The sequence below is a fragment of the Neoarius graeffei genome, chromosome 16 (assembly GCF_027579695.1).
Source record: "Neoarius graeffei isolate fNeoGra1 chromosome 16, fNeoGra1.pri, whole genome shotgun sequence".
NCBI classification, from domain to species: domain Eukaryota; kingdom Metazoa; phylum Chordata; class Actinopteri; order Siluriformes; family Ariidae; genus Neoarius; species Neoarius graeffei.
In genome coordinates, this window is record NC_083584.1 from 58,167,158 (window position 1) to 58,180,569 (window position 13,412).

At 43.3% G+C, this 13,412-nt stretch overlaps 1 protein-coding gene across 1 annotated transcript in view; it reads right to left on the reverse strand.

Annotated features, from left to right (window-relative positions):
• Positions 1-12,478: 12,478 nt before the first annotated feature.
• LOC132900265 (zinc finger FYVE domain-containing protein 1-like) overlaps positions 12,479-13,412 on the reverse strand; it is a 38,856-nt gene continuing 37,922 nt past the window's right edge. Inside the window, exons 4-6 of the mRNA XM_060942272.1 lie at positions 13,099-13,205; positions 12,674-12,782; positions 12,479-12,580 (exon numbers count right to left, since the gene is read on the reverse strand). Coding sequence (XP_060798255.1) covers positions 12,479-12,580; positions 12,674-12,782; positions 13,099-13,205 — 318 coding nt within the window. The remainder of the gene's footprint in view (positions 12,581-12,673; positions 12,783-13,098; positions 13,206-13,412) is intronic.

The following is a 13,412-nucleotide window of genomic DNA, read 5'->3' on the forward strand; positions in this document are numbered from 1 at the left end:
GATAGCATTACATCTCCTTAACAAGGTTTTCCTTTCTGTGTCTTGATGAGACAAACGTGTCCCTGGTCCACAGTGTATCAGGTCTGGTTCTGGATGGAAAATTAGTTTCATGTAATAGATTTGAGATTGTACGACATTTAAGAACAGCTTTATACATGTTCAGTGAAGATGACTGGAAATATCCGGAGAGGTAATTGATGGATCTGGATCGTCACGGTTTGACAAAAAGTTTAAGTTGAGAATCTTTCAAATCTCTTTGCTTTGTCCTTCTGAGGAAACCATATGATGAGTGTGTGAGTGGAAAGACCTCTTTTCATCCAGAGAACATATAGAAGCCTTTCGACTGACAGCATCAGGAATCACACTGGTTATTAAATTGGACAGAGTTCCTGCTTCGCACCGTTTTTGATGTGGCCAGTAAATAAAAGCACTGCCTCACACACATCCAAGAAGGATTGTGCCTTTTATTTTATAGCTACAGGCTACATATGATGGGTGCAAAACATCTCATTATGAAAAAAGTAAAAAGAACTGAAACACTTATTTTCCAAACATTACCTTGAGAATATGACCCTGTTTTAAGATTAGAGAGATATCAGGCCTTGTAGCACTCGAGTCCGACTCGTGCCCTAATTTTAAGGACTCGTGACTTGGACTCGGACTCGTGCGTTAACTGCATTCGGACTCGTAAACTGGAGACGAGGACTCAGATTTTTTCTTTATTTTTTGTAACATGCCGTAATTATTTGGCATAAGGGTAGTATCTCACTGGGCTGCGACGAGTTGGAGACGCAACAATTGCGATAAAATATGCGAATTAGCGACAATTTTCACTTGGAATCACACTGAATTGATATTTGCATATTTTATTGCAATTGTCTCCAACTAGTCGCAGGCTGTCGCAGCCCATGTGAGATGCACTCGCACTTGCTGTCTCATGGAAACTGACTTGAGAAGGGTTCGTGACGGCTTTGCGACACCAGCAACGCATTTGCGGCTATTTTGAGAGCAATTTTGTCGCACGAATTTTTTGAACGTGTTCAAAATTTCAGCGACGAAGGAGCGACACTTTGCGACTCATGCGAGGAAATTGAGAAGCCCCGCGAATGTTTCAAGACACTTGAAACTCTCTCACGAATGGTGTTCGCAATTTGTTGCAAGCTGTCGCAGCCCAGTGAGATACTGGCTTTAGATATTTATATCTACATTAATTTTTATACTAATTTTTTTGCAAAAGAATGCACATTCTGAATGGCTGATAAGCGTGGAATACGCCGAGATCATGTCGAACTGATACTTGAAAGATTTTTGCTTGAAAATGTGAGATTTTCATCTGTGGCAGTGCAACTACGTTGATCAGACGCTGACATTATAAATTCCTGACGGTCTGAGTGAGATCAGACCTGGTGTTTAACTCCGGTGTCGTGTATTTATTCCTCCGTCTTTTGGAATCTCATACACAGCTTATGAATGTGAAATATTTGAATAAAAATGCACCCTGGACAACTTTTTAATTAACATCTGACCTTCAGTTTATTGTGGAATAGAATTAACTTAATTAAATTACTGTAATCTTTCATCAACATGAAAGTGGAAGTATTTTCACCAGTGAGATTTAACACCTGTGATGCAGCGGCGCTTTAGTCCTTTAGTCTGTCCTGCTCTCTTTCCTCCTCATCTGCAGGCTTGTAGTACTCGAGTCTGACTCGTGCCCTAATTTTAAGGACTCATGACTCGACTTGGACTTGAGCACTGACGACTCGGATTCCTGCATTAACTGCATTTGGACTCGTAAACTGGAGATGAGGACTCTGATTTTTTTCTTTATTTTTTTTGTAACGTGCCATAATAATTTGGCATAAGATATTTATATCTACATTAATTCTTGTGCAAGAGAATGCACACTCACCTATTCATATATCATGTTCAGGAATAAACTAATGCTAAAATGCCTGGAGAGAAGCCCCTAGGATTGTCCACTTTGCTTCTACAGACTTCTCGTGCGGTGGGAAAAAATGCACTGCTGTGTGTTCCATATGTAGAAGAACTATCGAGGAGACGACGGGGACGACCTCGAACTTCAATTGTCATTTGGTAAGACTCCACCCAGAGAAGGAAGTGACACACTATGTTCATTGGTCTGTTGATAGTGGGCGGGGCTTGCTGAGTGATGAACTAGCTAGTGTTAACCCTCTCACATGTTATTTGCCCTGTTGATAGTGGGCGGGGCTTGCTGAGCGATGAACAAGCTTTTTATCTGTAGCCTGTTAACTAAAATGGGGCAGTCGAGCAGGAACGTTAGTCCAACACAGCAGCAGAGACGCTTTCACATAAAGGCAGCAACAGCCACCGTCACATGGTGCGGATGGAGTCTTGTCCTCAGATTCGACTTGAACACTGGGGACTCGAGACTGGACTCGGACTCAAGGTTTAGTGACTTGACGACAACACTGAGATACCTGACATGTCTCTCGGCCTATTTATTGTCCCAGTATAACTGAATTCACTTGAATTTGTAAATGTGGATACGGACTTAATCCCCTTCAGTGGAGGAGTTTCACATTTGCATACAAGAGGCACGGACTCATCTCATCTCATCTCATTATCTCTAGCCGCTTTATCCTTCTACAGGGTCGCAGGCAAGCTGGAGCCTATCCCAGCTGACTACGGGCGAAAGGCGGGGTACACCCTGGACAAGTCGCCAGGTCATCACAGGGCTGACACATAGACACAGACAACCATTCACACTCACATTCACACCTACGCTCAATTTAGAGTCACCAGTTAACCTAACCTGCATGTCTTTGGACTGTGGGGGAAACCGAAGCACCCGGAGGAAACCCACGTGGACACGGGGAGAACATGCAAACTCCACACAGAAAGGCCCTCGCCGGCCACGGGGCTCGAACCCGGACCTTCTTGCTGTGAGGCGACAGCGCTAACCACTACACCACCTGAGGCACGGACTTTTTGTGAAATTTACAACAGGAAAAAAAAAACCACATGCTGTGCTGATTTAAAGGCATTTGGATATTGTCACGTTTTTCGTCGTCATTATAGAAATGACAAATTGAAGCACAAACGCTAGAATTCACTCAATCCGCCTCTCGTTTTTGGAAGCAAAGCCAATTCTTCCTTTATGCTCAAATCACTGGACAACAACAGGTTCATAATCAGACAGATTTGTTCATGTCATTATGTGCACTGCATGTCAACTTGGTGCTCGTTTCTAGGCAACTTTGATGAATAGGGTGATTACTGACACCACTAAGCCCAATTACTTGTAATTACTTGTAATTGCCTCTGCAAATCAAGCTAGAGAAGGAATTTTGTGTGCTTTTACTTTGTCACTTTTTTGATGTTTATCCAACATTGGTATACACAAAGGTTGATGAAACACTGTATATTGATACTCTGCATTAGTGTGCGTGTGTGGTCCCACTCCATCACCCAACAATTGTGATTGCTTTTCCTTCTGACATGGAATCTTCTACATTAGGTTGAACTACAATATGGCCAAAACTACAGTATGTGCACACCTGCCCATCACACCCACATGTTGGCCTTCCCAAGTGGTTGAAAGCACTCAACAGCCCAAACCTGCAAACCTGCCCCAGTATGACAATGGCTCAGTGCACATACACTTTTGGCCTTAGAGTGTATATTATTATTATTATTATTATTATTATTATTGTCAACAGTCTTGACTATTTAATTTTGGCATGGAGACAAAAATGCAAATTTGCCACAGTGCACATGCATGATATGAACACAAAAGAAAATCCACTTGTGATCTGAGAAATTAAATTCTATCAACCAGTGTTATTGGGCAGCATGGTGGTGTAGTGGTTAGCACTGTCGCCTCACAGCAAGAAAGTTCTGGGTTCGAGCCCAGTGGCTGACGGGAGCCTTTTGGTGTGGAGTTTGCATGTTCTCCCCGTGTCTGTATAGGTTTTCTCTGGGTGCTCCGGTTTCCCCCACAGTCCAAAGACATGCAGGTTAGGTTAACTGGTGCCACAATTTAGAGCCTTGGTGGAGCCCATTCCTCTCCAAGCTTAAATGTCCTAGAAACACCAATGATGGACCGTTAAAATGTCATCAGTGGTGCCCTTACTGGCTACTGGGAAGAGCCAGTGTTACTGAGTTATGCAGTAATCAGAGCTTGATTTGGGGGGGAGGGGATTGTTTAACACAGAAATCATATCCTCACGTTTATCACAACTGGAAGGTTCTCCAGGCACATCACGAACAACACTGTCAGAACAGTGATGATACAGAATAACCACTAGATGTCCTACAATTCCAAAATATTGTTCTAAGAAGGAAACAGATCACTCTGACCACACACACATGATATCCCATAACTTTTGTGATTTAAAAATGTATATCTTGTGACCGACCATCTGAGCACTGTAAAGCGATATCACAAAATGTCTCAGCTTTTATTAAACAAAGCTGTCTAGTGTAAAATAAACTGCCATTGCTGCTTCAGGAGTTTGTTGGAAATTTAACTTCATTGCCTGTAAATTAACTCAACGCTGGGAATGGGAAGGTCGGGATTCCATTATATGAGAAAGTAAATTTTCCTATAACAGCATGAGCTGAGGTGTTTTATTCCTCTTATGCCACATGCTGTCCTTCAAGAACACTAATAAAAGAAGAAGAAACCTTTATTTATCACATGCACACTTCAAGCACAGTGAAATTCATCCTCTGCATTTAACCCATCTGAAGCAGTGAACACACACACAGAGCAGTGGGCAGCCACACTAGCGCGCCCGGGGAGCAGTCAGGGGTCAGGTACCTTGCTCAAGGGCACTTCAGCCCAAGGCCGCCCCACGTCAACCTAACCGCACGTCTTTGGACTGTGGGGGAAACCGGAGCACCCGGAGAAAACCCACGCAGACACGGGGAGAACATGCAAACTCCACACAGAAAGGCCCTCGCCGGCCGCCAGGCTCGAACCCGGAACCTTCTTGCTGTGAGGCGACAGCGCTAACCACTACACCACCGTGCCGCCCAAGCAAGTGACTCTGGTGAGACTTTGATATATAAAATCTATTAAAAATGACAACATGATGTAAATCAATCAAGCGTTCACCATACAAGTTTGTTTGAGTTATTTTATTACTATAGAAACAGTGTATAAAACGCCCGTTACTTACCTGTGATTTGCTTTGCCACCAACACTCTTGGTCGAGCTGTGCCCTAAGAGTGAATCAGCCTTGTAATCAATTCAGATTTGAGAATTCGACAAGGTTGTGGAATAAAAAAGAATAAATTTAAACACTAATTTTAAAAAGTCACAGAACCCACTTTAAGAACTATGGCTTGAATGCAGGTACACGTACCCAAGTCGCTCTGACACTACAGCGAGAAATTCTCTGCCACACCAAAGACTGGACCAAAGGAGCACCTTCTGTTCGTGAACTGCTTGGATTTCATCAAGGAGCAAATGGAGAAGTTGCCAAATCTAATCAAAACTATGACTGTTAGATTTGTAAACATTTTATATCACTAGTTACCAAGATGGAGAGAAGATAGCAGGAAGAGCTCTCACAAGCTATGAGCAATTAAGGCATATGAGAAAACTACAACATTAATAACTGACGTTTAGGAGAAAGACCATGCCTCCAGCTCTAACTTCATTCTCGTTAACGGACTATGAATTCCCATCTCGCTTTCTCCACTAGTGATGAAGCTTCCACATGACCGGGCTTCACCCCAACTGCACAAATGCAAACAAACTTCTCTCCAGACTAAACCTTTTCTCACTGGCCTCAAAAGTCAATGCCTCAGATAAAGAGTTGTCCAGCCACTGGCACGTGCCAACTTCTTCATTTGATATCCACCATATTTTGAGCCTGCAGTGAAGAGCTACCACACTATCACTCATCTACTGTGAAATATATATATAAGCATATCATTAAACCCTAATCTTCAGACATAATTAATTGTACATTTTCATGAAATCTGTCCTAAACATTTTTTCTATCAAGTAAAAAAGCAAAATATATTTTAAAGTATACATCGGGAGTAGGGGGCGGCACGGTGGTGTAGTGGTTAGCGCTGTTGCCTCACAGCAAGAAGGTTCGGGTTCGAGCCCCGTGGCCAGCGAGGGCCTTTCTGTGCGGAGTTTGCATGTTCTCCCCGTGTCCGCGTGGGTTTCCTCCAGGTGCTACAGTTTCCCCCACAGTCCAAAGACATGCAGGTTAGGTTAACTGGTGACTCTAAATTGACCGTAGGTGTGAGTGTGAATGGTTGTCTGTGTCTATGTGTCAGCCCTGTGATGAACTGGCGACTTGTCCAGGGTGTACCCCGCCTTTCGCCCATAGTCAGCTGGGATAGGCTCCAGCTTGCCTGCGACCCTGTAGAACAGGATAAAGCGGCTACAGATAATGAGATGAGATGAGACAACGGGAGTAAAACTGGAAGTGTTTTAAATCGTTTGTGTGTTGTATTTAGTATTTGACAGTGTATTGAAAATGGTCTAAAATGTAATTTTGTGTCTGGCAGCTATTAAAAATTTCAACAATGTTCAAGCAGACACTAGAATAAAGATACTGATCTATTACTCTCTTTTGGAAAAATGTTGAAATGTTGCTGATTTAAATGTCTTGGTGGTGGTCTTTGCTTTTTTTTCTTTTCAGATTCATTAAAGATGAGGATTTTCATCTCATCTCATTATCTGTAGCCGCTTTATCCTGTTCTACAGGGTCGCAGGCAAGCTGGAGTCTATCCCAGCTGACTACGGGCGAAAGGCGGGGTACACCCTGGACAAGTCGCCAGGTCATCACAGGGCTGACACAGACAACCATTCACACTCACATTCACACCTACGGTCAATTTAGAGTCACCAGTTAACCTAACCTGCATGTCTTTGGACTGTGGGGGAAACCGGAGCACCCGGAGGAAACCCACGCAGACACGGGGAGAACATGCAAACTCCGCACAGAAAGGCCCTCGCCGACCACGGGGCTCGAACCCAGACCTTCTTGCTGTGAGGCGACAGCGCTAACCACTACACCACCGTGCCGCCTGGATTTTTTACTGAAATCTTTGCATCTTTCATTACAATTCATCTCCACCTTACAGATCCTAAGTTTACTGCAACTGTTTTCTCAGTCATTCAGAGTGAGCTCCTTCTAGATGCTGTACATACTCTAGACCAGACAAGTGCCTTCAAAAAGGTTATGAGTGAGTGGAGGTCTTTTTGGAATGCTGTGAGTCAAGTTTAGTGTTTTTGTTTGTTTGTTTGTTTTTTGTGCCTGATCTTGTAAACCCCTCGTACACATGAATAGTCAGTGCCCCCAAAATGCACTGTTGCTTTGGCGTTGTGTAAGCACTGTAAGTCAAAATGCGTAGACTTTTTTTTTTTTTGGTACCTGAGGTCCTATGAGAGACAGAATGGGGGGAAAGAATCCAGGAAATCACATTGTAGGATTTTTAATGAATTAATTGGTAACTTCCTCGGTAAAATAAATATTTGGTCACCTACAAACAAGCAAGATTTCTGGCTCTCACAGACCTGTAACAACTTCTTTAAGAGGCTCCTCTGTCCTCCACTCGTTACCTGTATTAATGGCACCTGTTTGAACTCGTTATCAGTGTAAAAGACACCTGTCCACAACCTCAAACAGTCACACTCCAAACTCCACTATGGCGAAGACAAAAGAGCTGTCAAAGGACACCAGAAACAAAATTGTAGACCTGCACCAGGCTGGGAAGACTGAATCTGCAATAGGTAAGCAGCTTGGTGTGAAGAAATCAACTGTGGGAGCAATTATTAGAAAATGGAAGACATACAAGACCACTGATAATCTGCCTCGATCTGTGGCTCCACGCAAGATCTCACCCCATGGGGTCAAAATGATCAAAAAGAACGGTGAGCAAAAATCCCAGAACCACACGAGGGGACCTAGTGAATGACCTGCAGAGAGCTGGGACCAAAGTAACAAAGGCTACCATCAGTAACACACTACGCCGCCAGGGACTCAAATCCTGCAGTGCCAGACGTGTCCCCCTGCTTAAGCCAGTACATGTCCAGGCCTGTCTGAAGTTTGCTAGAGAGCATTTGGATGATCCAGAAGAGGATTGGGAGAATGTCATATGGTCAGATGAAACCAAAATAGAACTTTTTGGTAAAAACTCAACTTGTCGTGTTTGGAGGAGAAAGAATGCTGAGTTGCATCCAAAGAACACCATACCTACTGTGAAGCATGGGGGTGGAAACATCATGCTTTGGGGTTGTTTTTCTGCAAAGGGACCAGGACGACTTATCGTTGTAAAGGAAAGAATGAATGGGGCCATGTATCGTGAGATTTTGAGTGAAAACCTCCTTCCATCAGCAAGGGCACTGAAGATGAAACGTGGCTGGGTCTTTCAGCATGACAATGATCCCAAACACACTGCCCGGGCAACGAAGGAGTGGCTTCGTAAGAAGCATTTCAAGGTCCTGGAGTGGCCTAGCCAGTCTCCAGATCTCAACCCCATAGAAAATCTTTGGAGGGAGTTGAAAGTCCGTGTTGCCCAGCGACAGCCCCAAAACATCACTGCTCTAGAGGAGATCTGCATGGAGGAATGGGCCAAAATACCAGCAACAGTGTGTGAAAACCTTGTGAAGACCTACAGAAAACGTTTGACCTCTGTCATTGCCAACAAAGGGTATATAACAAAGTATTGAGATGAACTTTTGTTATTGACCAAATACTTATTTTCCACCATAATTTGCAAATAAATTCTTTAAAAATCAGACAATGTGATTTCCTGGATTCTTTCCCCCCATTCTGCCTCTCATATTGAGGTATACCTATGATGAAAATTACAGGCCTCTCTCATCTTTTTAAGTGGGAGAACTTGCACAATTGGTGACTGACTAAATACTTTTTTGCCCCACTGTATATGATAAGCGGCAAAATTTTTGTTTGTTTGTTCGTTGGTCCTGAGCTAACGTCGCCATTTCTCGATGGATTTTCACCAAATTTGGCAAGTAGGTCTAGGGATGACCCGGAAATTTGCAGATATAAACAAAATTAATGTATGGGCCCCATGGAGGTCCCTGGGGGGCACAACATCCACCCACCCTCTCCCTCAGTGCCTTTTACGTTAAACGTAATGTGAAAGCATTCCTATCGACACAAACTCTCGACAGATCTTCACTAAACTTGGCATGTAGGTACAGGAGATGGCCACAATTTGGCAGAACTCAGAAATTCCATATTTGGACCCCAGGGGGTCCCCGGTGGGCTCCTGGGTGGTGGATGTTTGGATTTTTGTTCGTCTTGGGTTAACATGACTATTTCTCAACTGATCTTCACCAAATTTGACATGGAATTCTGAGGGCAACCCAGAATTTTGCAAAACCCGGGCAATGCCGGGTAACCTGCTAGTGTGTATGTATATATGATTTGATTTTTTTCCCCCTCCATGTCCTTGGACAAAGTGACGGATCGTGCATCTTTCAAGCCAGAGGTGGACAAAGTACCCAAGTTCATTACTTAAGTCAAAGTACAGATCCCACTGGTCAAATGTTACTCCAATACAAGTGAAAGTTGTCCAGTCAAATTTTTACTTAAGTACTGAAGTATTTGTCTTTAAAAATACTAAAGGACATTTTCTGTCAACGCATTGTTGTATTATTGCCACAACGCTTACAAAACCTAATGCCTCTGAAACAACCGACTGGATTTACTGACTAACTTGTAGAACCTGTAGAATAAACACCTGGTAGAACGTTACAAAATGAAACACAACTGAACTGAGAAAGAGCCATTGTCTTTTTTTTTTTTAAATCGTAACACTCCTTCCCGCCCCCACAAAGCGGCATGATAGTGTTCTGACCCAGCTCTGGCAGTGTGTGCACACATGTATGTGTAGGTTAATCAGGAAGACCGTGGAATAGCTGTAAATGCAGCTTGCTCAGAAAATAAAAAGGACAATCCAACCTGATTAAAACCCAGGTCCACACCTCGAGCTTAATAACTGCCCAACAGCAACATTGCTTTCAGCAAGACAAAAAAATGCAAGACCATCATCTGACATCAAAACAAATTCCAGCAATTTGTTGTGACTGACTAGTACAATACTGTCCATCTCACAGGTCTCACGCGTGCAAGTGTATGTATTCATGCACATATGGATCTGCCTGTGGAATCATGGTGGTTTAACGTTAAGCTAGCTAGTCAGTGAAGCGCCACCTAACACGCTAGCAGAATCTTTTCAAACTCAAAATGTGTTCAAACACCGTGGCAGCACAGTGGTGTAGTGGTTAGCACGGTCTCCTCACAGCAAGAAGGTTCCGGGTTCGAACCCAGCAGCCGTTGAGGGTCTTTCTGTGTGGAGTTTGTATGTTCTTCCCGTGTCTGCGTGGGTTTCCCCCGGGTGCTCCGGTTTCCCCCACAATCCAAAAGACATGCAGTTAGCTTGATGTCGGGCAGCCTTGGGCTGAGGTGCCCTTGAGCAAGGTACCTGACCCCTGACTGCTTCCCGGGCGCTATAGTATGGCTGCCCACTGCTGTGTGTGCGCGTGTTCACTGCTTCAAATGGGTTAAATGCAGAGGATGAATTTCACTGTGCTTCAAGTGTGCATGTGGCGAATAAAGGATTCTTAGTTTTTTTTTTTAGTTCTTAGAAATCATATTGGGTATCTAAGGTTACTAGAAAAGAAAGATTTCTACATTTTGTTTATTTGGCAAGATTATGCTAAAATATATATTTCTAAAAGGACTTCAGATAAGTTAACGTTATTCATGTTAGCGTAACTCCATTTTTACATGCTAACTAACAGTGTCCAAGTTAACTAGCTATGTGTTATCGTTAGCCGTGGACAAAGCTACGGCAACTTGGCGGGAAAATCCATAGAAAGTCATTTGACTAACCAGACTGCATAGCTACGTTTGCAACATTATTGCTAGCTCTAAAAGCACAGACAACTTCACTGCAAGCTTTCTCTTGGAATAAAAGGTTTATAAACCTCAATATGCTTCCGCAGGTGTAGACTGCGATGTGGTTGGTTTTCGGCAAACATTTAAAACAAAACGAATCTTTAATCCTTTCAGGAAACTGAAACATGGGTTCTAGCTATAGCCATGAGTGCGTGCGTTCCCTAGAAGAACCGCCTCCTTCCATTCCGCCATCGACTGATCGTGTTAAATAACGCTGCTGAGAAATCACTGGACTTGATTTTATACAGTCTATGGACGTGACGTGACCCTAGTGATTACTGATCGTCCGTCTCAGTGTCACCTGCGGAGAAGTCCAGTCCAGTCCAGTAGGAAAAGTAGTGAAGTTAAAGTCATAAGTTGCCAAAAAAATTAACAAGTACAGATACTCAAAAAGTGTACTTAAGCAGGGGCTTCAAAATTTGGGAGAATATCAGGGTACAAATAATTTACAGCAGGGTGCAAAATGGTAAAATGTCAGCTAGCAGCACTCATTGATTATATATAAGAGAGAGAGATGCAAGTACGAATTTTTCATGGGGCGGGATGGTTTGGAACAGGTCATCTAAAACTGGGATAACATTTACCCGGGACGGGTATTTGAGGCGGGTTGTCTAGCTTAAGCTTGATTAGCGTTGTTATGCACGCAGTTTGTTTTTTCGAGCAGCTGTCAAACGCAGAGTCAACTTTACGATCTGCGATTATAATGTCTTAAGCAAGGCTGAGAAACGGTGGACTAAGACGTATTTATTTTTTTATATCAACACAATGACAGAATACATTTGCGTTCAAAACGTACTTACCTTTCCCTCTAGACCTTTTTAGCCACACATCCAGCATGGAGCCGCTTGCAACTCTCTTCGTCGCCATTAGTGAGTCACATGATGGTATGAACCATTCACAGTCTATGGAACACTCTAAGCCAATCAGAGTACGGCTTACATATGGCACAAGGGGCAGTAATGGCTGCACTCATGTCGAGGATGTAAACAAAGTTGATGCGGCAACGGACATACATGACATAGTGGATGTAATTTACGTTCACAACATTTTTTGCCGTCAGAAATATTTAATATTAAATTTTGTGACTCGACTGATAATAGCCGGCGGCATAACAAGCCACAGACGGCGATTTGCCGCCGGTGACCGGCTACTTTTGAGACCGCAGCTTAAGTACAGTACTCAAGTAAATGCACTTCGTTACTGTCCACCTCTGATTTCAAGCACATAAGTTGAGACAAGAGGACTTGGGCGAGATGAGGAAAAAGGGGCGGGGCTTCCAGGGTCTCCGTTCATTCGGTCCAGATTCATATACTGATTGGCTTAAAAAAGTGTTCTTTTTGTGTATTTTTGAGTGAGAAGTCAAACTCACATACTGCGATATTAAAACAAATTTGTTCACCGACTACAAAAATAATCCCTTTGTATGCTCATGTTCCAAGACATGACGGCAGAAATGACAACTGATTGGACGGAAGTGTGAAGAATGGAATCTATGTCCAATTCAACTAATCACGTAATAAAACTCTCTTGCTCGCTCACCCGGACCAGGCGTACTTCGCCAGACCAAACCACGGGTTATCAGAGGAAGCGGAGGTCTTGGGCACGACAATCACTTCCCTTCCACCTTCATAGCATTTCTGGAGACAGCAACACACACAGGTTGTCACGACTTACTTCGGTTTGCTTTTGGACAGAAACGAAATCAAGCGGTCAGTATGATGTTAACTCACCTTGCATATAATAACCTTGTTGTTGTACTGATGAGTGTACTGGCACAATCCATCCACCATATGTGGCATTCGGTCCTTCTGGTGGTTCATGCCATTCTTACAGCGAATGCTAAAGCCACAACCAAAGAAAAGAAAAAAAAAGGTCACAAAGCACCATTTTAATCACCCCAACAACAGACTGGAATATACTGAGTGTTTTTACTTTATTACAACACCATCATCACCAATATATTTTGAGCGTCTAACCCTCAGTGTGTTCTTTCTGCCTCTAAAACACTGAGTTAGCTCAAAAAAGTCCAAGTGTTGATTAAAAATAGTTCATGACGGAAGCTTGTGAAATTGAGCTCGGACTCGGATATTTTAGCTGCCACACACACTGCACGCTTTCAATCCAACGCAGCAGCAGGAACTCATGGCGTACTTACTTGCAGCTGAGGCAGACAGAAGGGCAGGTGAAATACTCGTCAGGGAAGAAGGAGTACATGCTAATTTTGTCATCAGAGATTTCTCCGCGGAACCGATCACTCAAGGCCTGAGTGTGGAAAAAACAACAACGAGTGCAGGTCACACAAGGGTACAGATACACATTTAATTCTCCGTGTTTTTACGCACCTGGGTTTTATCTCGACCGTAAACCCATCAATGACCAGGTTTTATTAGCGTGTTGGTCCATCAGTACAGCAGCGACTTCAAGATTTTAGTTCGGGGTCAGAGTTCGACACGATACACAACTCGACAC